The sequence below is a fragment of the Nicotiana sylvestris genome, chromosome 1, assembly GCF_000393655.2.
Source record: "Nicotiana sylvestris chromosome 1, ASM39365v2, whole genome shotgun sequence".
Lineage (NCBI taxonomy): Eukaryota > Viridiplantae > Streptophyta > Magnoliopsida > Solanales > Solanaceae > Nicotiana > Nicotiana sylvestris.
In genome coordinates, this window is record NC_091057.1 from 134,388,923 (window position 1) to 134,414,345 (window position 25,423).

At 36.4% G+C, this 25,423-nt stretch overlaps 2 protein-coding genes across 12 annotated transcripts; both read right to left on the bottom strand.

Annotated features, from left to right (window-relative positions):
- Nucleotides 1–8,761: 8,761 nt before the first annotated feature.
- On the bottom strand, nucleotides 8,762–9,112 carry LOC138874666 (uncharacterized). Its single transcript, XM_070153443.1, has one exon. It carries the CDS (start codon nucleotides 9,110–9,112, stop codon nucleotides 8,762–8,764), a length of 351 nt encoding a protein of 116 aa, XP_070009544.1.
- Nucleotides 9,113–10,436: 1,324 nt separating this feature from the next.
- LOC104231694 (uncharacterized) lies at nucleotides 10,437–25,398 on the bottom strand. 11 transcript variants are annotated; one of them, XM_009784734.2, is made up of 14 exons: nucleotides 25,060–25,398; nucleotides 24,917–24,968; nucleotides 21,879–22,008; nucleotides 19,034–19,088; nucleotides 17,645–17,824; nucleotides 15,389–16,070; nucleotides 15,200–15,284; nucleotides 14,507–14,594; nucleotides 13,277–13,461; nucleotides 12,029–12,161; nucleotides 11,588–11,724; nucleotides 11,289–11,363; nucleotides 10,866–10,985; nucleotides 10,437–10,731 (listed from the first exon to the last, which is right to left on the bottom strand). In XM_009784734.2, the coding sequence occupies exons 3-14, from the start codon at nucleotides 21,966–21,968 to the stop codon at nucleotides 10,618–10,620; spliced, it is 1,944 nt and encodes a 647-aa protein (XP_009783036.1). In that variant the 5' UTR covers nucleotides 21,969–22,008; nucleotides 24,917–24,968; nucleotides 25,060–25,398; the 3' UTR covers nucleotides 10,437–10,617. The 11 variants fall into 11 exon arrangements, with proteins under 11 accessions (XP_009783036.1, XP_070024240.1, XP_070024261.1 ...); XM_070168139.1 differs by having other exon boundaries at nucleotides 24,905–24,968; XM_070168160.1 differs by having other exon boundaries at nucleotides 17,645–17,718; nucleotides 24,863–24,968.
- Nucleotides 25,399–25,423: the final 25 nt, after the last annotated feature.

Here is a 25,423-nt window from a genome sequence, read left to right on the forward strand (position 1 = left end):
TAAGCATCAAATGCAATGCACAGAATGACACAAAACCTTGCACACACATGGCACATAACTCACTCAGGATTGGATTCATAGACACTCTAGTCAAAGCAGTTAAGCAAAGTTAAGATCATACAATTTATGGTACTTATACAAGAGCCAAAAATTGAGCCTAAGCGTCACAACCAAAGTACTCACTATTCTCAAGGCATAACAAAGTCAAGAGATATTGCTTTAATTCAAAACACAACACAATACCTCATACTCCAAAAAAAAATAACTACACCCGGTTCAAACAAAACCCTTGGAAAAGAACCGTGGTTTAAAGAAAAACCAAGGAGTAATTGCTACACTACATAACAAAAGAAAATCTTTTTTTTAGACTTAAATCCCTAAATAAAATTTTCTAATAGATCCATCGTTGGGAAAAGTCCAATCTTTTCTATTTAAAAAAATATTCAATTAAACTAACATAACTAAAATAGCATAGAAAGTCACCCAGACAATCTCCTCACCCCACACTTAAAATTGTGCATTGTCCCCAATGCACACCATAACTAACAAAAGGATAAAAGAGACTCCCTGGTAGGCCAAAGGTCGAAGCACTAACAGCTCATGGGGTACTCAGACTTTTCCCAAGCTTGGTCCTTCGTGCGGGTACTTCACACTTAGTTCCAACCATTTGGTTTGTTGTTGCATCTTTCCAATACCTTTGCTTTCCATGCTCCTAGAAAATAAAAAATTGACACTACAAAAATAATTCAATTAAAAAAAATAAAAAAATAAAAGAAAGCAATAAAGTTGGGTTGCCTCCCAACAAGCGCTTGATTTAACGTCGCGACACGACGCGAATCACTTTTTGCCTCCACCTTGAGCTTATAAATTGAACCCCCAATTTGGCATCAAGTTTTCGGCTATGATCTAGGGGTGGAGGAACAAATCTAATTGGCCCAAGCAATCATTGTACTATTCTACACTTCTTGGCTTTTAGATGAGGTATGTAGTCCTGTCTTTCTGGCAAGAAAAATTCCAGACTGTAGGCACCTTGTTCCTCATTCCTTGACTCCTCAATCGACTCGGATGACTCTATTTCCATATCATCATTCAAGCCCAATGTGGAAAAATATTTGGAGTGAGGACCAATGCGCTCAAACACATAAACTTCATGACTTTCAGCATCCTCAACATCAATGATACTAGAGTCAACAAAATTTGTATCCTCAATGTCCTAGGCTGACTCTAGTCCCACTTTTTCAACATTGACATCCTCAAATTGTAGTTGGCTAGGTTGTTGATGTTCTACTCTGGCCTCCCCAATTAACACATCAAATTCATGCTCTTCTTGGCTACTATACCCAATATTGACTTGTTGAGCATTAACAGCTCCAACCACTTGACTCAATTGAGCCTCCAAGTTGCGAATAGTTGCCTCTTGCCTCTCTATCTGTAGTTGTTTCTCATTATTTTTTTCTAGAAGGCACTTTAACATATCCTTGATCTCCTTCAGGTCTGCATCCCCATGCTCTTTATTCCTGCTAACTTCACAAGAAAAGGTAGAACCATCATAATAAGGGGTTGGGGGAAGATAAGAAATATAAGCACAACCATAAAAGTGACCATTTTTACCACCATACACATCACACACATTCCACAAATAAGATTGAGTTGGTGCACATAACTCGCTCTCAGGAACATTTTGAAAATTTTGCCACGGGTGGTTTCCTTCACAATATGTATGTAGATCAATAGTGGAATTATCTACATCTAAATTCCCATAATTCCGAGATATCATGTTTCTCAAATCAATAGTTATAAAAAAATACAAAAAAACAAAAGAAAAGAAAACAAAATAAAAGTTCAAACTCGAAACCTAGCAATATATACAGTTACAACTACACCGTTAGTTCCCCGGCAACGGCGCCAAAATTTGATCACGCCCAACTCTAGTCCTAAAAAGGATAAGCGGTCGCTGCAAATATAATCCGGTCTAAAAAGTCCGGAGTCGAATCCCACAAGGAACTAAGGCTTAGATATATCTGTTTAATATCACTAAAAAGACAAGTTTGAACAATTTTCTAAATTATAAAGATTGAGATTTATATTTCTAACTAATTAACTAGCAAATACTAGAAAACGGTAAAATTATCAACTAACGAGACAAAGGGTTGGAGACTAAATTAAAGAGGTCTAGAGTTATGATTTTCCCCAATTGTCGGAATCCTTCTAGCTATATTCCCTACAATTTTGCCAATGTATTATCTACTGATCGTGAGCACTTTAGGTGCCGTAATTGTCTCTCGAGCAACTACAACAATTTACTAGACATATTCTCTTGAACTACGCTAGTTGGATTTATCTAACCGCTCATTATGACCACGTCAAGACTTTGTTATTTCTAAACCTACCTTTAAACCCGCTGTATTTATTTCTCACATACGTTAGGAGTGACGTTGTTCAACAATCACCTAAATATGTATCCTTTCTCAAACAATACATAATAAATAGGCACAGTCAATCGATGGCCATTCAATCAACAACAATAAACACGTAGTTGAACAAGTAGAGAAATCCAACGACTCAATTATATAAAAACATAACAAGAATTTATCCTACAAAACGTTCTATCAAAACCCTAGATAACAATTTAGCTATTCATAATAGTATGTAAAACTACAATACTAAAAATCATAACCAACAATGAAAAATAGGAAGAGGAAGGAAAAACTCGTTGAAGAATTCCCCGCCTTGCTCCTATTGTGTTCTTGACTCCTTAGGTCGAATCCTCAGTCTCCTTAGCCTCCTTAGGTCTAATTTTTTTTTGTCAAAAGTGTGTCCAACTCCTAAAAATACCATTTTTCCATGTATATATACCAAGTAGGGTCGGGTCCAAACAATTATACCTTCTCCTACGCGGAAATTGACAATATTTCACGTCTGGACTGTCGCGGCCGCGGTCAACCGCGGTATATGGCAGGTATACTATTTCTGTCGCGTCAGGTCTGCGGTCACAGTTTCGACCGCATATTTCACCCTGGCCTGTTTGGAATTTGGAAAAATATAAAACACGAAAGTTGTAGCTCGTTGCGTTAGATTTCCAACAATATATTGTGAGGCTCAAATGGAGTTCTGAGCAAAAAGTTATGTATATTTTACTAGACAGTGCACAATATACCTACTCAATTCTTTGTTTTGTTTCTCTATCATTCGTTGATCCCCGAATACGATCCCGGCTTAATTCCTTGGGCTTTTACTCAGACTTCAAAGCTCCAAATCACTTAAATTCATTCCATAACATCTACATAGCTCGGAATCAATCCTACAAGGCATAAAACACACAATTAGTGCAAGACACTAGCGATTAAAGCTCAAACTCAATTAAAGTGCAGTAAATTTGAGTGTAATAAGCGACTAAAATATGCAATTGTAGCATATCATAAGTAAACAATCATGTCAACTATAGAGCAAACAAGCAGCCAATAACATTGCATCTTGGTAAAAGGACGAGGCTCACATTTACAAAACTTAGTCAGGGAACCTGGTTCCTTTGACTCAGGTTAGTAGTTCCTGTTATAGTCATTCACATCTTTAACGGCTATAAAAGTTCCACGTCATTAAATGTTTTCGCCTCTCTCTCATCCTTTCTTTAAAACCCAAAAGTCATACCCGTTGCAAATCGACCTGTCTACCCAATAAATTACACCCGTTTGTAACCAGTCCCCAACCTCCTCTAAATAACCCAAAAAGACGTCTCTCTTACACATATCCACATCAAAGCCATAAAATTTCCTTTGTCTCTCAAAATCCCTCTCTTTTTCGTGTCTCCACTTCCAAAACTCACTATGTCTCAGAATCTTGAGGTTTCAAATGCTCCCAGTGTCAGTCCTACTGTGTTGTCATCTCACGAAGCACTGGAGCGTGAGTCTGAGTCCCTACCACCACCAGTCAAAACCCCATACCATACCAATAACTACCTACTGGTTCTTCTCCAACCCCATCGAGTTTTGGTTATTACCATAGTTATAAGACTCAAACCCCCAAAAGATTTGTTGCTACAACCTCTCCCCCTGCCTCGCCAGAAAAAATGGTAGAGGACGACATAGTGGATGGAGAAGAGGGACAGGAGGTCTCCAATCAGTGGGGTGGGGAAATCTCTGCAGCCTAACAAGATGTTGTTGGCAATGGTGAAGCATCAGAAGTGCCTGCTCCAAGTTTTGATCTGAATATTGCCACTCCGACAGATAATATCCCTCATACATCTTCTAATTCTATTTTGGGGGTGAATGAGAGAGAAGCTATTAAGAGTATGCTACTAATTACTATAGAGGGAGAACTGGTTGGAGTGTATGAGTGTTGTGATGCTACTACTGGGTCTCATGGGGAAGAACAAGGATATGGAATTGAAGGTGGGGAAATGATGCCTCTTGAAAACTTGGCACCAGTAAGTACTACTGGGAAAATAATAGAGGGACCCGTTCACTATGCCCAAGAAGAGCACTCTACTCTTACTTGGGATGAAACCCCATGCTCCTCAAAAGAGCCCCAGGTCAGTATTGACCCTGCTCCTTCTCCTCACTTTGATACAGTATCATTGGACTTTATAATTCCTGAAATGAGACCCTTATCTGAAGAGGAAAATGAAAAAGTGATGAATACTATGATAATGTGACTGCGGCTAGTTTCATCGCTGCTAGAAGTAGTAGGGCAATTCCCAAAGAGCCCATTTTTAAAAGACCCAACACCAGGCAGCAAAATAAAGAAACAGTTGAGAGTGCTCTGAAGAGAAACAAACTAGAAAAAGAAAAGACTGAGGTTGGTAAAAGGGTAAAAACTAGTGAATGAAAGGGACGTGCCTTCAACACATGTCGTGAATGTTGATGATAAAAGGGTGAATGAGGAACCTGCTTCTTTAATTCACAAGTCTAGGAGAGGTTCATCTATGAAAGTTGTGGTGTTTGATGAAGTAAAGGTTATTGAAGGAGAGAAGTCTAGTAAGAAGTCTAAATAGAAGGAGAAAAGTGTGAAGAAGTCTATGAAGAGGAAGGCTAGTGACAAAGAGGGATCTGGTTCCTCCAAGAAAGCCAAAGTAGCTGTGTCAAAGGTTAAAAGCAGAGAAAACCTTAAGAAACAAAGGGTGCTATGGGGCAGAACATTTGAAGCTGACATTCTCGAAATGTCAGGCATATGAGGCAACTGGTTGACATCTGCGAATTTCAGATGTGGACTCATTTGTTTACCAATCAGAGTTCCAAGGTTTATGACGAGGAGGTTTGTAGTTTCTACGCGGATATGTTTACAGTGGAAGATGATAACATTTGCTTGACGGTAAATGGAGTAGATTTTGTGATGGAAGACGCTGTTCTAGGGAGTATTTTGGGAGTGCCTACTGAAGGACTCTCATCTATTAAAGGGACCTGTTTCCCTAACTTTAGAAGAGTTTTTTTGAAGGATCAGGTTGTGCAGCAGGGGAATGGGTGCACAAGAAGGCCCTCCTTCCAGGGTATCAACTTATGTTTGAGATGGTGAACATGTTCTTGCTTCCACACACAGAAAGGCGCTCAATTACCTCCAAAGCAGACTTATTCCTCATGGAAGCTCTGGATGCATACACCACCATTAATATGCCTAGTATTATGATCGAACATATTAAGAAGGTGGCAGACTTCAAGGACGGGAACCATGGTTTGCCTTATGGGGTTTTGCTCACTAAGGTATTTGAATTCTTCAAAGTCCCTTTGGGAAAAGCACCAGTAGGAACTCGCAAGCAAACTTTCTCCAAGACAGCCTTGGAGGAGTGTGAGTGTATTGATAAGAAAGGGGGTATTGGCAGTAATTCAACTATTTTCCAATTGATTAATGCTCAGAATGCTGCAAATGAGAAAATAAGGAGGCTAAAGGCCAAGAATGCCATTCTTGAAGAGCAGCTTAGTCAAGCCAAGGAGGCACCTAGTTCCAGCAGTGACCAAGGTATAAAGGTTGCCCGCTTGACCACTAAAAATGCAGTCCTGAGAAAATAGGCCGAGGACCTGAAAGCACAACTGATCAACGAGCAACTGTCTGCAAATGGTCGAATGGATATTCATCTCAGAACTCTTGCCTCCTCATCCTTCCCTCCCTCTTTTAGTGCCCCTTAAACAACGTTCTTCCCAGTGTCCTGTTTGAATGATGTATGCCCTACCCTAGTGTCCTTTTTTGGTTGTTGTTCTTATGACTGGTACTTTAAGTTATTTTATGTGGATCTATTTGTAACAATGTTGTTACTATCTCTGGTTTCTTCTCTTTTAAATTAATGAGCATCTCATCTTTTGCTATGCATGTTATACTCTTGCGTTCTGTTTTTAACCATGTTGTGTGCACACATGTGGCATGAGTTAATTTTGCTAGACTTATTTTTGCACTTGCTTGTGTATAATCTTTTTATGATGCCAAAAGAGGGAAGAAAATTTAGGGGGACAGGTTCTTAGGGTCATAAAATCATTTTACAGGAAAAATCGTATAGAGATCTGGTTCTTAGGGAGAACTTCAATTATAAGTTTGTCATCATCAAAAAGGGGCAAATTGTTAAGTTAGGTACCTTTGTGTATTTTGATGATCTAACAAACTTTCTATTAGAACCAGATTGGGAACCTGTTACACATCTTCAAAGTGTTCAAGAACAACAAGACTCATGTCTGGCACAACTCCCAACAACTTGAGTCAAAGAAATGGCAGGGGGAACAAATGGCTATCAGTTCCTCCGGTGACAATACAAGTCAACTCTCTACGGCTGTAAAGGCGTTGCATTGTTTCTCTGTACACACAACAGTGCATCAATCACTTTCTAAAGCATGCCTTGTACCTGATAATTGCTTACATCATCCCAATGACCTCACTTACATATTATCAAATTGAGGCAAGTGAAACACATACACTTGAACACCCTAAATCATCAAGTCTTTCTCTCAGGTGTGCTGCCGACAACAAAGTAATAAAAGGACGAAGGACCAGATCCCAACACTGTGTTATCATATGTCCTTAGTATTGTTCTGCCCTTGTTAGTGCTATCTACTTGTAACTCCTATCCAGCTTACTTAGAAACATTTTTAGGAGATTGTTTGTAAAACCATAAACCTTGTGTTTGTGTTTTGGCTAGAGTTAGTCAAAGTGTGAACTTTGTAATAGAGTTATTACAAGTAGGTGAGAGAGATTAAGAGTTTAATTCCTTGGTTACAATAGGTTGTAATCTAAAGTTTGCTCAGTTAGTGAAGTTGAAATCCTACGAGTGTAGGTCGTGATTTTAATCCTGTGAGCTGGAAGTTTTCTACGTAAAACTCTGCTGTCTCATTTACTTACTGCTGTGTGTGTTCTGCGAAAACTGATAGAGAACCAAGTTCTCTATACACTTTAATGGACTCTTAGTTATCATCATCGCTATATAAATTATATGGTTTAATTTAAACATTCAGTGCGGGTAAGTTTTTTCTTCACTTCATGTGCGTATACTTTCATTTTCATATATGTTCAAGATACACTAAAGTTTATAGTTAATTATGATGTGACCATAAGAGAATATATAATCCAGTCCTTAAGCAGTTTCATTTGTTATACCAACCGTTACTAAACTAATCAAACAGTTATCTACTCTAAAAGGTGAGGGTTTACCAATGATCGATGTAAAGAGACCTTTGCTAATGACTTCAATTCATGTAACTACCAGCTACTATTTATTAATTGTTTTTGCATAAATACATCAACAATTATACAAAATGATGAATCATGTATAGAAACCAAATAATCACTCCCATTCCGACAAAAAAAATCATTGTTAGGATTATCTTAGGATTTGTATATTTTGTAATAACTTTATTGAGATGTAGCTTTTAAAACTTAAAATCTTAATTATCTAAATGGATCAACAACTAATGTCATTCTAAATGACAATTAATGTCTAAATTGACCCTTGAAATCCTAGTTGCAAGAGACATTATGTTACCAAATATTAACTACTTTTTCTACTTCTAACCTCCTTAAAGATTTAAAATCCATTTACTAATAGCTCTGACACTTCCATTATGAGATGATCAACCTCTATCAAAACAGACCTCCTCATTAAGATTAATCTCAGCATTCAGAAAAGAAAACGTCAAAAGAAGGAGTAAGGAAGATTTGTTGAAATATTACTCGTCTTTAAATAAAGACAAAAAGGATCCTATCTAAAACACAAACCGAATAACACCCGATTCTTGCTTCTTCGACATACACAATAACTCACATAATGCACTATCAAGACTTCCAGTTTAATGGTTATGGTACAACGAAAAATGTCCAACATAATAGGTGTGAGTTCTTTTCTCACCATCTCTCTTTCATTTCCTGAACCTCTCACGGGCATCTTGATGCATAAACCATTCTGTATTCATGCAGGGTCCGAGGAAAAGTCTCATTCCAAGGAATATAATATAGGCAACTACCTTTGACGCAGACATCAATGATTGATTCCATAGCTCGAACACGAAAATTCTAAAAATTTCTAATTGTGAAACTAATAGAAGTTCTAAAACTAAAATTCAAACATAAAACGACAAAGAAGTAAATGTGAAAGAGAGCCACTAGAATTGCACAATCAATCCATTACGTTTTCGAGGAAATTAACCAAAAGAGAAAAAAATACAAATAACGAAGGAAAGAAGCTGCTGAAGAAATACAATAACGTAATTGTCATAACACCATGCATGTAAACATGCACGAATATTACATAAACGATAACAAACAAATTACATGCCTAGACGAAGAAGTTAAATTAAAACCCATGAATAATTCTAGAGCAAGTATGTTTGAACCAACGATAACCATTTTTGAAAGATTTCTTAACTTTTCCTTCCATGGAATATATCTTATATTTGGCCACCCTTTTCTTCCTTTTAAGCTCCGGCGTTGAATACCATGGCCGATTCTCTGGTAATTGATAGTTACTGGATTTTGAGGTTTGGTATTTATGAGAAGGCATCATATCCGTTGATGTTGTCGTCGGAAAATGATGATGTGCTCGGACAACGTAAATGTTATTAACTGCATAGGCTTTGTCATCGATAATTCCTATCCTTTGGCCGCTGTTCACATATCTCCGATGAGCTAAAGCGAAATCTTCCATTTTTTTTTTCTTCTTTCCTCTTTCTCTCTGTCTCTCTCTCTTGAGTCTTTTGTGATGGTTTTGTGGTTAGAGCGACAGAGAGGAATGAAGGAGAGAAGATTAAGGCTTTAGAAATGTTGGACTGCTAATATATAGACGATGACTCGGGCTAGAGGTTCATAAAACATTGGTTGGGCTAACTAAAAGTGTACAAAAATAGGAATAATGACACTCCGAAAAAGGTATAAAATTTATATATTTTTTGTATATTTTTACATTTTGTATGTTATATACAAAAATTATACTACAAGTTTTATACACTTTTTCGGTTACCAGATATAAATAGTTTCTGGCGCGGGCTAAAGTGATACTATAGTCATACTATAAAGATATTTATCCTCTATTCCAAAATGTTAATATTAAAAATCATGACTAGTAGTAATATGTCATGAAATATATGAATATTTAAATTTTAACTTAAAAATTAAATTAAATTAGTCTGATTCAATGGTGAAAATGGGTCACATTAACCATCGATAGACAGAAAGTAACAAACACAAGAGATTGGCTGGAAACCACAAAAAAAAGTACTCATACTATAAGGTTTTGACTTCAGGGATTTATCGGAAATTTGACCTTTTGACCTCCGGAATACCGTAGGTCTTAACTCGTAAACAACTCAATCCATCAATTTTTAGGGGAATAAAGAGATGATAGTTTTTGGCAAGTTTTGTTATGCTCTTAGACTATTCCACATATAGCAACAATGAACGAAATAAGTTCAATATTTCAAGTTACTAACACTAAACTTATTGAATATTTGAAATTGTATATTCAAAATATAATATTTATTAAAATTCAATGGCTTTCTCTCTCTCTCACACGCCCCCCATTCGACAACATACTGAATTCGGCAAGCTAAAAAGCTCCAGCCGCCGCTGGTGCGTTAATTGGGAGACTTATAGGTGTTATTAGAGACAAATTCTAAGATTGTATAAACAAATTTTTAAGACGAATTGCAACAATATGTTGACGCTGTCTGTGCAACAGTCCGTGTACACCATTGGAAATAGTTTTCAACCAGCAACAAAATGGTTCTCAATAGACAGTAACTGCGTCATTACCACAAATGCAAAGATCGGTTGATTCACAAAAGATCCTCTAAATAAGCCATCTAACAAACTCGAAAACTTGAAAGACATGAAAAATGGCTCGGACCAAAAACGTTACTACCAACTGAAGTCTAAGCTTATTCTTTAGCATATCTCATTCATAAAATCAACCTACTTTTGCCTCGAGTAAATATCATGGTTAGATTCCCTTTTTAAAGTATACGCACAGAAGCTAGTAATAAGTACCAAAAATTAGCAACTTAAGCTTTACCAAGTAGCATTTTTCTACTAATGCTATGCTGCTCTATATACACACAAACCAGCAAGAGTTTAAGCTGTTAACATGTCCTCAGAAGAAAAATACTTACAGAGTAAAATTGAGGTGTATCATAACTATATTTCCTAGCTTTAAGTTTAAGTTTGTTCAAAAAGCTCCTTAGATTTGATGCTTTGTGGAGCTTTAGCAGTTTTGGCCTTTTGTCTTTTAGCTTCCTTTTTTGAAATCTTTGAATTATCAATATGAGAAACCTGCAAAAATATTAAGCACAAGTTAACGTGAATAGTAGTAGTAATATACAGTGAATGCCTACTGAGCCTGATGAGAATAGATGTCTTAAGAGTAAAAAAAAACAGAGAAGAGGGAAGAGGTACTCTATTCGTACAATGTGAGACTTCCACTCAAATTTGGAAAGCCCACAACGGTCACCAGCAGGTTGTGTATAGTCTCGAACATGACGAAATATGTGAATAAGAACAGCAGCATCAAGAGCAGCATATTCTAGCTGTACAACCGTAGAAATAAGAGGTATTACTATCAAATAATACAGAACCATAAGCCAAAATCACTATTTACCTGCACAAGGATCAGATCTTATCATTCACCTTTTTGTTTGGAGAATGGTAACATCAGATTTTATCAGTTCACAAGGACAAAGTCACCAGCTTCTTAATCTCATTTCTTTAGAAAATACAGCAAAATAGACGATTAAAATAAATACATTTCATTTGCTGGAAGCTTTTCCACACACTAGCACTTCCTGTTTATCCATGATAGAATAAAACGTATAAACATATATCATATAAACCTGAAACTGAGTTAAAGGCCGTTTCTCCCAGTTGCTATTCCTTCTTGTTTTGTTCAATCCAGTGCCCAAGATTTTCTGTATCCAGAAAGAAACCAAAAAAAAAACATGGAGTAGAATTATTCATCGTTTTCCTTATAAAAATTGCATCTCTTTTGACTAAAGAACAAACAAGAATTTGTATCTTGCATATATATACATATATATATATATATACACACACACACATATATATACACACACACACTCACACATGTGTGTGATGTGACAATGCAAGAATGCAGAAACCATGTATCAATTACCTTTGCCAGACCAGAGAGACCACCCCTTGGTTCTTTGAACACATTCTGGATATCAAGTAGCATGTCGTAGTGCTTGAAGCATTGCAACTGTCCATAAGACCCAGCAAGCTGCTTCATGTCACACTGGAAGTTGTAACCTGGAAAATACCCAATTATGACTGCAGAAATTTCTCTGCAAGAGTTTACAGATTGAAAATATACTGGTAGACCAAAGAAAAGCAGGAATGTGTTCCATACAAATATATTGTTATATCAGCGTTCCCCCTTAATGAATGCATACTGTTCGATATAAGTAGTGCAAAAATTGAAAAGAAGCCATGAGAATCAATGAGTTTTCTTTCTTGGAGCATAAAAGGTGTAATGAACCTTTAAGCAGGAAAATGCTTAAGCAAATTAAAAGAATGTTGTTGTTATCTTCTAAAAGACAATGTTCTCTCTTACCAAGCTTCAGTACTCTTGTTGAATGCAATATGCGGGTTAAGCAGTCATCCAATACATCCGGAGCATCTTCATATAACTTTATCAGATCAAGTATATAAACCTTGTTGTCAGAAGCAATCTGCATGATAGAAACCTGTTGCAGGGGGAAATAGAAAAGCTATTATACTGTTGAACGTGCATTTTCTTCACTCCAAAGGAGTCGGTCATATTTAACATATTCTCTATCATGCCTAACAACAAGGACACTCAAGTTAAAGATTATAAAGCTTTCGTTTCTAAATGAAGGGAAAGAACGCAATAAACCAGACTAGACTGAGAAGACATTGATGGAGAACATCATATCTTTACTCAGCCATTACAAAAGGCGAATATCCTATTAGCTCCAAAATTCTCACCATCAAATTTAAAAAACAAAAAAAGCAGATACAATGCACAGAAAAGCATTGAAGCGTACTCACTAGACAGACCCTTTTATTCATCACGAGAGACTCAAAACATTGGAACTTTCACTCATATTTCCATATTAGCTAGGGGTTGTTAAATCAGTTCAATGGAAAACTCGGAACCTTCTTTTACCTAGACAAAATAAAGAGATGGATGAATCACCAAATTATGTACTGTGCCTGATTCCAGAGGGAGAAAAATTAAACAAAAAAGGAACCAGGAAACATAGCCCAGAACTTATTCATGACCCATAATTAATAATGACATCAGAGCCTTATGAGTTAATAATAGATTAGAACAAAAGAAAAGAGAAGAAAACGGGATTTACTCACATGCATACTTCTTTTGTCACATGAGCGAACCCATGAAACGCAACTTATTATGAATTGGTCTTTGAACTTCTAGGCTCATTTTCTTATCAGCCCCGAGGGAGGAAGAGGACAGAGAAGCAAAGTCCATTATGTTTCAGGGAAGAAGTAACTACTTTGTTGTGGTACTTTAGTTAGGAAGATATGTATCAACATAAATATCTTCACTTTGCCTGGGTAGATTAAGCTGACTCTGGTATAGTCCAAGATCCCTCTTTAGATTGTGAGAAAGAAGGGGAACCTTGTGGTCCAGCCTTTCTCCCGACCCCGTGCATAGCGGGAGCTTAGTGCACCGGGCTGCCCCACCCTTTTTAGATTGTGAGAAATGAGGAATCAAATTTTTTTACCACCACCCTTTTAAAAATAAAATAGCTTTGATATTGAGGTGGGAAGGACCACTACTTAAAAAAAGTACTCAGCTTTGATCCACAATCACCTTGTTAGATGAGCTTCCCTTTTCGTAATTAGGCTTCCACTCACAATCAATGCCCACAACTTTACATTCTTCAATGTGGCATGTAGCATCATGCAAGCCATTCACTTCATCTACCCAGACTACTTCCTTTATTGACAATTCATCAAGCTGCAAGTATCGGTCTTTCGGAAAATTTGCCTCAAGCGCTGTACAAGTAAGAATAAAGTAGGAGTTAGACAAAACAATAATTTACTCGGAACTGGCAACTTTGAAATAAACCACAAGCCAGCATCCAGAAATAATTAGAAGAAAAAAAGTAATCAACCAGGTCCAGAAACATAATAGGCAGCATTTTATTAAATGAAAGCCTAAGAAAATTATACTGGAAACAACTCCGAAGAACTCAGAAATAGTGCATATGAATATATGAAAGGTTCTTAAACTCGGAGACATAACATCTTCATAGAGAACATGTTAGACATTCATTCTTGTCGCACATGTCTCAGCTACTAGTGGATATATCTCGGGCTCCATCTCTTTTGTGAAATTAAAAGGCATGAATATAAGTTAGAATAATTCTTTTGCTTAGCCGGAACTACTACACCTTTCAAATCTTAGCCCCACTTCTCTAGGTCTGAAAAACCACTTCCAATTGATTATCTATCCTCTTGGCGAAAGGTTTCTCAGATTCATGGATATCAGGTCCTTCACAATCAATTGGTTCTGCCTAGTTATGAAGTGAAAAGTTAAAAGGTTTAAATCCATTGTGGATATGAAACTGATAGATCCACATGCAAAGTCAAATATTTCTAGAATCAACCAGAATGACTTCTCAAACAACAATAAAATGAAATCACTTAGTTGTACATTTGAACGAGTATTCATGGATCTGCAACCTCTTAAATCACTTTCTTGGTTGAACAGCTAGTAAATTTCCCGTGTCATTTAAAGTCGCATCATTTCAGAATAACCATAGTCGGGTGGACCTCCTCAACATAGTCGATAACAAAAGCATAGACTTTGTACCAAGAGAATCCCAGCAAAGATCTAATGCAAGGGTTGCAGCAGAAGAAAGCATAGTCAAAGGCAACCTTAACAGACTCAAATTTGCTCTAGTTCATATTGATTCAACATTTATGCAGATTAATACTTTTTGGAGAGGTCAGCAAATACAGCTCATTAGTGCTTAAATTTAAAAACTTAAAGTGCTTAGACTGGTTACTTAACAAGAAATAGAGGGATCCAGTGTACCTTTGGCATTTATGAAACCTTCAAGGGAATACCGTTCACAGAGTTCCTCAACCTTCTCCATGTAACCAGCTTCCATAGCCAAATAAACCTTTTTCATGAAAAATTTATTAAAAACGATACAAAGCCAACACATATAAGTTTTTACTCAAGTGATATTGCACGTTCACATATTGCAAAGTTACGAGCTACTTTTAACTGGTCTCTCATGAACATTAGTCTCCGAGTGTCAGCCCAAAAACAAAAGAATTCAAATTCTAAGGAATAAGTTCAACATCTAAAGGCTATATAGGTACGATAGGAGGGTGCGGTTAAGCAGGTAAGCCCGCTCCCAACCTCCCTCCCTCCGGTCTTCTGTAAAGCCTTTTTGCCTATCTGTTATTTTTTTAATCTTTACTTAAACTAAGCAGATCGAAAGCACGAAAAGAAATGTCTTAGCATGCCCTTGCTCTAATTCAAAATCCACCTCTTTTTCATCAGATTACAATAAACTGATGAGGACTAATATACTTATGAGATGAATCTGAAGCTTATATGTCAGGCTCTATGTGTAGCACTTCTCAAGACTACTAACAAGTAACAACTCATATCTGGACAACAAATTCAACAACACAAGAATATGCACAATTGATAACAAATTTAATAGCACTAAAATGAATTAGAAATCGACAAGAGTCATTGTAGCTATGTACTTGCCAAGTACTCAAGAAGTTGAGGATCATCCTTCACTCTCGCCTCTGCAACATCCCAGCAACCCTGTTCTGCTAGTTTCTTCAGTTTGCTGTAAATTAATACTGTCACAGTCAGCACTATTCATAGGAAAAAAATTTATATATATATATAGCTGAAATGCTAAGCCACACAAAAGTGGACGAATCCACTTGCCTCTCTTTGTATTGATGATATATTTCTGGGAACTCCTTCCGAAGATTGTGTTGCCTTATAACATCAAAAGCATGCTTTGGCAGTTTTCTGTCAACATATTCTTGGACAAGGGTACACAAGATTGGCTTCCCCATAAAAGTTGCCCACTTTTCTGCCGCTCTGTATTGTTGGCTTTCCATCATTTTAAGCAGAAACGATTCCCCAGACTCCCGGATAGAAAAGTGTTCCAACAAAGAAACTGCGGTCATGTATGACTGGGATTCTACTAACCTAAGAATATATTGTTCAACCAACACCTTAGCCATCTCCTGGCATGTTTGATCCTTCTCATCTGTATCAAACATAGCTTTTTCTATGTTTGACAGACTGACGTCAAAAAGTTCAAGGATTTTGACTAGGATTCTTTCTTCATGAACCAGAGTTCCATCAACAATAGCCAGAAACAATTTGGCAGCCAATAGTTTAGCTTTCAATATACCTTTCATGCCATTTCCCACTTTCAGGAAACGACGAAGAGCAGATATTATCAAATGACTGAATCCATCACAGTGTGACTCAAATATAGGCAACACGTACAGGCACTGAGCAACAAAGATGGCTGCTCCGGGTCGAGGATCATTGCACAGAGATTCAAACACTTGCTGTTGCAGAACACGAAACTTAGCAGTCGCCTTGCAGGTTCCTATGTAAAACAATAACTTATGTGAGAAAAAATATCATGATCAAATATTATCAAATTGAGCTACACTGTAATCATCCATAGAAGAAAACAAATATGATTTCGAGATATTGCTCCTTTTACTTCCCTAAAATCTTGCTTTGGGTTTAGGAAATAAAGCTTAAGATATTTCTAACAATTTGGCAACGAATGACTAGTCAATGGTTATTAATGAAAGAATTAAGCCAATGTCTCTACCCAGTACCCACCAAAGACATCCCATGAAATATCACTTAATATGTTGACTGGCATGTCTGTTTTGCACCATATTGGTACCATATCAATAAACTTTTACCTTGTCAAAAAAAAAAAACTGACTTGCGTGTAGGTTTTGTTCTCTTGCAACATAAACCTGCTATTTCAACAACAACGACCCAGTAAAATCCCACAAGTAGGGTCTGGATAAACCTGCTATTTCATCTCAAAAACTATTCTCATGAACTTCCTACGCACAGAAGATAGTAATAGTACTCATCGACTCCTTTTTGCATGAATGGAAGGAGTACATAGAAGTCTTTTTGATATGTGGGAACACAAATATCTTACCTAGATCTTCATACTTCATATAGCCAAAGATGTTGAAGAATAAATAATTTTTTTGTTGATTATCAAGTTCTACAGTTACATTATCTTGTATAGTCCACTTAAAATCATCATTGGCTCGAATGCCACTGGAGTGGAAATGGTTAATTCAATATATACAGCTGCTTCTATCTATCTCCTTTTATGTATCCACAACTTCTCCCCATCTGTCATTTTCCATGTCATATGCATGATATCCCCAATGTTCTTTACGCATGTGTCTATGGCACTTCGCATCAAGCCTCAATCATTCATGACATCGAAAGCAAAACACAATGTAACACAGTGGTCTGGCACAGTCATTTTGCTGATATGAAGTGCCTATTGCATCACTTCAACCCCAAATGCAATTCTAACTAGTTAATACCAATCCAAGTTTTAACTAATTATTACTAATCCACATCATTAGGGAGGTTAAATCTACAAGGTGGACCAGTTGCTGATAAGCATATCTCACATGGTGTTTTTGACTACAACTTCAGAGAATGATGACAAAAACTCATGGGTCAAGCTCGCTTCTTCTTCTTCCATTTTGGAGTCTGAAAGATTTAAATGGTCTTTGAGACTGTGTAGTTATTCAGGCATAGAAAAATTGTCATTGACAAGAGGAGCAGAGGTAGGATGACAATTCAACACTATTCTTTATCATATCAGATTGTCGCTCATGCCCCTCCTTGTTATGATTCAATTTCTTGAAAGAAGAAAGTCGTCTCAAAGGAAAAAAATTATATGAAGCAGCCAACAAATGATTTGTCAAATCCTAAATTAATTGATAATTACGTTGAAAAAGGTTCAATTGTCATTTGGGTAAGAAAACAAAGAAATAACCAAAAGAATGATCAGATATTTAATTGCAAACAAAGTATTCAAAGAAAAGAGTTCCTAAAACTGATGGAATGATAACTTGGAGCAAACAGCATCTTTTATAAAAGAGACATTGTGGGGAAGAACTTTACCATAGACATAGCATTCCTTTAAGAGGTAGAGAAAAACCACTGGAGAAACATTGGATAGATCACCGAAAGCATGCCTGGATACAGCCAAGGGATGTTGAACTTTATTTCGACTATGTAGGTGTAAAGGTTTTCCATTCAGACCCATGGTAGAAAGTTGAAGAAACCAGAAGTAGAAAAAACCTGCATTTTTTAATATGAAAGGGCAGAATAAACATTCTCAAATACCATTGCATGCTATAAGCTAGATGCCACAATGTCCCAATTCCTATGAACATAATTGCTTTTTTGCAAGAAGATGACTTTTGCATTAAAGAAAGTCTTGTAAAGCTATCAGTCAAAGATAATGGACGAGACAGGAACAAACAAAATGCAATCCAAAAGAAACTGGCAATCTTATGAAGAATGACCTTACGGCAAGAGACCAACTCTTCAAATAATTGTGGACACTGAGGAAGGGTAAACAATCAAAATAATATATATATATATATATATATATATATATATATATATATATTGTAGTACATAACAAGCAATACATTCGACCTTGCTGTACAAGAAAATTTAGGCAACCTAATGGCATTTCTCTTTTTGGTAAAGCAACATTTTTATTAGTTTGGCAGGAAAGTTCCTGGTACACTTAGAAAATAAGTACAACATATATGATTCTCTATAAATATAACCTAATCATGGATTCATAAGAAATTAACTAACAGGCCCTATCTGTACTAAAATCATTTTTATATATATATATATATTGTAGTACATAACAAGCAATACATTCGACCTTGCTGTACAAGAAAATTTAGGCAACCTAATGGCATTTCTCTTTTTGGTAAAGCAACATTTTTATTAGTTTGGCAGGAAAGTTCCTGGTACACTTAGAAAATAAGTACAACATATATGATTCTCTATAAATATAACCTAATCATGGATTCATAAGAAATTAACTAACAGGCCCTATCTGTACTAAAATCATTTTCCAAAATGCTAGTCAATTTAGCAGCAACATCGCCAAACTAAAGTCATATATACACACCCTCTTCTTTTATTATTCCTTTTCTTTTTTGAGTTAAAACCAAGACTGTCAATAGTTTATAGCTCTAGCTCAAATTAAACTAAATTCTTGCATGAACCCCTGTAAGAAAGACAACAACAAGCACAAGTTTTGACAAACAAGACAAACAATAAATCTGTCATACTCATAATTGATCCACTAGGAGCATGCAGTAATTTCTCCTAATTCTATTGAGCCTAGACTTTATTAAGAATCAGAGTAAAAGCTTCAATATAATTACAGTATATGGGTAAAAATAAAGGAAGAACATATTCAATGAACTCAGGTACGACTTTACAGTGTATGGTTAGGGGCTTTATTTGTTAACTGAGTACCTGGACTTGGGCATAGTAGCTGGAGCAGTGGATTTGCAAGCCTTGAGTTCGAGAGCTATATTATCAAATCAACAAAGCATTTCATGGGAAACAAAGAGGATGAGAATAATAAACTGTCAGTCACGTAGCAGAATTACACTACTCATGAACAAAAATTATCAAGCCACTTTTTGGGGTTAATAAGTAAGAGTATGGATATAGCTCCTTGGCACCAATGTGGATACTATGAGGAGAAAGATATAGGAGAGCTTTTGAGTAAGTGGAAAATACTTTTGCACAAACTATGAGCAAACTTTTTCTTTATTAAGCTTTTGGTGTACCCACGAGGTTCTAGTTACCATGACTGACTGGGCATTTTTTTGTAGAGAACTATGTTTTATTATATGTTCTCCACTTTTCTGTGTATACCAGAATATTTGCACCACATCAATGAATTATTATTATTATTATTTTAAAAGCTAACCAATCAATATTTTGCCTCATTGATTTCTCATTATACCTACTTCTAACATTGACTTTTCGCGGAGTAAAGCTTTGGCCCTAGGGGAGGGAACTGTAGTTTGCTCTCTGAACCTAGGGTAAAAAAATATTGAAGGGACGCTTGACCTTTAAGGAAACCCCTTTGTTTTTACTTGCATCACATTGTCTTTATTTGGTCTCTTCCGCAATTACCCATCTTTATCTTTCTCCTTTTCTCTAATTGTTGTGAGTGCCAAAATTAGGTTTGAGATGGAGAATGATGAAACAATGAGATCATCACTAGACCTCTGGTTTGGTACTGATACCCTTAGAGAAGAACTTCCAAGTATCTATCAGATTGCCTTATTTCCAGATGCCATGATTGCAGAACATAGAAGTAATAACTATTGAAACATACAACTCAGAAGAAATTATCAAGACTAGGGCTTAGAGTCTCTAATGGCCTTAATGAGCATGCTGGAACAAGCTAATATCAATTCTCAAAGACAGATAAAAATAAGATGGGCAATTGACTGCAGAGGAGTGTTCCCAGTCAAGACAGGATACGACGCGTTGGTGAAAACTGGTTATATAATTGAAATGTGGCCACGGAAGTTGATATGGAGCCTGTTTTAGCTGGATATTGATGACGAAGCGTGTCTTACTCAAGAAAATCTGATGACGAGGGGCTTATTTTATTATTATATTAGGGAAAAGAGCGCGGGAAAGAGGAAGGGATTTTACACTAATGATGGGGTTTGAACCCTCCACCTCAAATGTGGAAGGCAGGGAGCTCACCAAATGAGCTAATTGGGGGTCCAAGCTTTGCAATAGATGTTTTTTATGACGGTAGCCATGGAGGAATCCAAACACCGGATCCTACACTGTCAAGTTGCTAGAGAAGTCCAGGACATGTTCATGATTCTTTTTGGTTTGCTGTGGGTAATGCCACACAGCTTGAAGGATGCCATTGTCAGCTGGTGTCAGAAAGTGCAGAAATCACAAAGACGACTATGGTAATCTAAACCAGGCTGCATTATTTGGAATTTATGGAGGAAAAGGAAACGAATATGCTTTGAGGGAGTTTCAGTTGCTATTCCTTCCATAAAAACTAGATGTTTAATGAACTTGTTTAGTTGGAGCAGTCATTGTGATGTAAAAGATGTAAATCAATTTTTTGACTTTGTTGGCTCTTTAAGTTTTTTATAGGAGTTAAACCTGACTTTGTAATATTGTATCCCCTTGATGCATGTATCAATGAAACTTATTTTTACTTTATTAAAAAAAAATTCCCTTTTTGGTGCGCCTCAAACCAATCAAGAGCAATCTTCTATTTCTAAGGTACCTTTCTCAAATAAGTCTAGGAAGAACAAGAGGGTGACCTAATGGTCAAAGAGGTGGAATGACAACAATGAAAAGCAAGGTTTGAATCTCAACAGAAGGTAACACTAAGTAAATTCTTCTCATCTGCATAAGTTATGATGAGCAGGGTTGTCGATTCCTGTGTCGATGGGAGGTAGCAACTAGCAAGTGCTCGATGGATTAGTTAGAGGTTCAACATATCTTGCCCTAGAAACCACATTATATTCTTTTTATAACTGAGAAATCCCCGAGGGCCAATGGCACGCAGTTGAAACACGGTAGATGATGGGTCTGCTCTACGTTTTTCACTTGAATACTAGGCTTTTGTCTGCGACAAAGTTCCAACCCATGATGTGCATCTAACCCACACACATTCGATAAACCACAACAACAACAACAACAAACCAAGTGAGTTCCGACAAGTGGAGTCTGGGGAGAGTAGTGTGTACGCAAACTTTAACCCTACCCTGGGAATATAGAGGCTGTTTCCAATAGACCCTCGGCTAGAGAGTGACAATCGTTAAACCACATCATATGTTTATTAAAAAAATGGTTGGACGGAAGGTAGCTAGGTTGTTAGGGTGAGAGCAATACTAAAGGTGGAAGCATGGCTCTTCCATTGTCCATATTTGTTCATTTGGCTTCCTTCATCTTTTTTTTTTTGATAAGGTAGAATTTAAATGGCTTCCTTCATCTTATGGGAAGGTCGTTGGGTAGTTGGGGTGGAGAGCATGAATTTGAGTAAGAGAAAGTGACTTTGGAGATGGGAGCACAAATTTTCTTTCTCCTTCTTTTGTTCTTTAGGCTTTTACATTTTCCTTTATGTTGTGGTTTGTTTACTCTTTAGTGATAAAATTCATAAAAGGGCCTCTTGGACAAATTAGTCAAAGAGGAAGGTGGTTAGAAAAGATTTTGAGAGGAAGTGCTTGGTAGAGAAAGAAACCAACCTTAAAGGGTAGAAACCACTTAAGGAGTTTCAATGCATTTTATGCTTCAACATATGTAAAAAGGGAAAGACACCAACCTTGCTATGCTTTCTAGAAGCATCATGGTGAGGATACATTTTGCAAGGCAAGAAAGCACACGGAATGGACCAAAGAAGACACTTCATCATCCTTCCATGCCAAAACCCATGAATAGTGAACCTTGTGCATCTTTACAAAGTTTAACGGAAATTTTAGTGTTTGTTGCATAAAGAAAATGACTGGAATTTTCTGAATTAAGTGCTGCATCTCCCAAATTTTAACTCTAGATAAATTTAGTGCTGTGCAGCATATTCAAATTTTTAATGCTAGACAAACTTAGTGTTGTGCCCCATATACAAAAATAAAAAGGAGGAAAGATAGTTCTGTCTTTAAAGTTTTATCCTACCGAAAAATTCAATAAGAGGAGCCATTTGACTGTATTTTCTTCTATTTTCTTTTTTCCTTTTTGTTTTTTAATAATTACAGTGCACTGAGTACTGAGTGGGGAAAAACATGGCGGAGTGTTTTTCTTTACAAACGATTACATCATGCTGTAACAAACCACACCTAGAAGTTCATTGCGTTTCTCTTCCAACCCTTTCATGTCTAGTGGCAAGTTAATTTCATATTTCGGTGTATATAAGAAATATACATTTGGTAACTTAAGAATATGGATATTAGATTTAAGAACATAGATATAAGGATCTAAGGGAACAATGATTCTGGATACCCTTGCTTTGGTTCTATAAGACGAAGTTGTTGAAAGTACATAGTATGCACTACATTGACCTTTTCTCTTCATGCTTACATGAAAGAATTCACTCAAACCTAATGATAAATATTAGGTGAAATTGACAAATATCATAGATGTCAAGTTTTGCAGAACTAAGTAACTGCCTTTTTAATTTTCTTTTATTTACAAGTAACAGCCTCTTTAGGTGAAAAAGACCCTAAGTTATCAGTGTTTTGGTAATCTAATAGAATGTACCCTTGCTCAATTACAAGATGCTTTAGATCAGTTTAAACAGATTCATGCTGACCTCCTACCTGACGCATCCAATGAAGAAAAACCTTTCTTACCATTCTTAAAAACACATAGGAATTCGAAGATCTTATATATGAAGGAGAAAGTTTCACCATCATAAGCATTATTATTCTAGCAACCAGCCTATCGTTTGCAACAATACCTCAGCAAGAAATTCTGCAAACCATTGTATGTACCAGGATATAGGATTTATTAAAGCATGATTACAGGGCACATCACCCGCTCAAGATAAATTTGCTTCTTCAAATCGACAAAAATGAAATAAGTGGTAGTAAAAGAAGTTTTCCCAAGTTAGACAGAACCTATCAGTAGTAATGCTCCCTGATTCAGAAATCTTAATTAGGAATTAGTTAAATTAAATGTAAGAGATCAAGATGCTCCTTTATTCACAAGTTTCATCAAAGGGCAGCCAGAAAAGATGCTTCAAGATCAAACTTAAAGACTTCAAAATTTAAAACTATGCTTCAATGCTTTTGTTTAAATTGACTCTTCAACAATAAAGAGGGGGATCCTTAATGTGAGAACTAACACGGGAAAAGAATATTATTGATATTATATTCACAATATAACACAAGAAGTCCTATTTCATAGCTATACTCTACATAGTACATATTACTCCTATTCCAATGTGGGAATAAACAAACTCATAGACATAACTAACTAACACTTATTAAAATGTTACAAAGATATAAAATCATCTGTACTTTAGTGGTGTTAACCTAAATATTAGTTTCCACTCCCCCACTCTCCCCACCCCACCCCCCACCCATCCCACCCCCACCCCACCCCCAAAAAAAAACAAGGGAACCTTTGCCACCGCTCAAGATATCACAGAAGGTAACAGCATGAGCAACAATATTACACTGCCAAAGGAAAGCATGAAACTGGAATGTGATAAAGAGCAGCATAACAAGAGACATGGAACTAAGGAGGTAAGGATTAGTATTATTTGAACTTCAAGGTGGTGCAGTAAAACCATTAGACCTACTATGGAACCAAGATTTCACTAAAGCAAAGAGACACATCTCCATGAAAAATTGCTTTTATTATGTCTGGAAGTGGAAGAAAATATGCAAGAAAAGAATATGCGAGATAATGGTAGGGGAGGTTCTAGTTATGTTTGGAGACAATGTTCGGACTAGGGTGAGGATATTGGACAAAATTGATCCCGTCGCTCTCCTTCTCTTTCTTTCACCTCCCAGTTGGTGCTCAAAATTTGGACAGTTTTACATAGAGTTTTCTTCACTCTTCATCTCTTATTACCTACAATTTAGCCAATTATAATAAAGATTAAGCAAGTTATAACTCCATTTTTTTCTCTTCATCATACCTCATCCAATATCTATTCATAGCATAAAGAAGGTGTACCTTAACATTCTTTCCTTAAATTCCCAGTTGGTACCTAACGTCTAGAGAGTTCTATTTTGCTTTTTGTTTTAGTTTTTCTTTTTTCCTTGACTCTCTCTTCTTTGCCTCCTTTACCTCTCTTGAACTGGAGAAGCTAACCAAGCAGACAAGTAGAAATTTAACATTAAATTCAATTAAATTTATCTAGATAAGCTCATTTTCTGGAACTGGTCTAGCGAGGCACTTCCACTAGTTGTTTCCCCAAATCATCCTACAGTGGAAACCATTTCCAATAAATTATTTTTCTTTTCTTCTGACTTCTCTTTTTCTAACAGTTTTAGGATCCAAACTTGGATCAATAAAGAACAAAAATTAAACTATCAGTTAACAACATCCATCGAGGTAAAACTCAAACACATAATTAATCATCGCACGAGAGAGTTTGCACATGCTAAACAAGCATTAAAGCAGAGCTTAACTTTTTTTGTACTATACAAGTCAATCAATGAAACAGTTCTAAGGAAAATCTCTCTATACGAACCAAAAATCGAACAAAAGAAAAAGAAATAAATAAAAACAACAGCCACAATTCCAACATCTATTTTTTTTCTTTTAAAAGCAATCACATCAATGAAACTAATCATGACTCACCGGTTCTTGAATTTTCGTTTAACGAACAAGCAGAAAACGAACCTACACACTCACCAAAACGAGCTTTTTGTTGTTCGTCTCAGCAATGCTTCAATAGCAATCTCCACTGCGGCCAAAATTATTAGTATAAATACGAAAGTTGCACTGTCTCATAGAGTACTCAATAACAAGCAACAAAAAAAGTCCAGTAACTTTACCGTGATTTCTCTTTCTTTCTACGGCCACAGCCACATAATAAGAACAATGTCGGTGTATTTTTCCCAAAAAAAAAAAGTCAATTTAAGGTTTTGTAACTTTTCTTCAATGGAATTGAATGGTATAAAGTACTTGCTAGGGAATAAATATCAGAAAAAAGCCCTAGGAAAAAGGCGCAATGAAGATAAATAGAATGGAAGAGAAGAAAGGAAAAGATTTTGTTTGCTAAAAATGGGAGAGGACAAATGTGTGTGTTTACTCTCTTTCTTCCATCTGTGGTTTATTGTTAGTTTTTGTTTCAGTCTGTCTCTGACTGCTGCGAGCTATTATGCGCAGGGTACGTGATTGTACTGAACGAGAGGTACA

What these genes read in the sequence shown, in the direction of transcription:
- LOC138874666 (XM_070153443.1), bottom strand. Translation starts at nt 9,112, where the DNA reads ATGGAAGATTTCGCTTTAGCTCATCGGAGATATGTGAACAGCGGCCAA.
- LOC104231694 (XM_009784734.2), bottom strand. Translation starts at nt 21,968, where the DNA reads ATGATGAAGTGTCTTCTTTGGTCCATTCCGTGTGCTTTCTTGCCTTGC. An exon ending in TATCATCAATACAAAGAGAG is followed by an intron (nt 15,285 to 15,388) that starts GCAAGTGGATTC and finishes ATTAATTTACAG; the next exon opens with CAAACTGAAGAAACTAGCAG. An exon ending in GGCCTTTAACTCAGTTTCAG is followed by an intron (nt 10,986 to 11,288) that starts GTTTATATGATA and finishes ACGGTTGTACAG; the next exon opens with CTAGAATATGCTGCTCTTGA.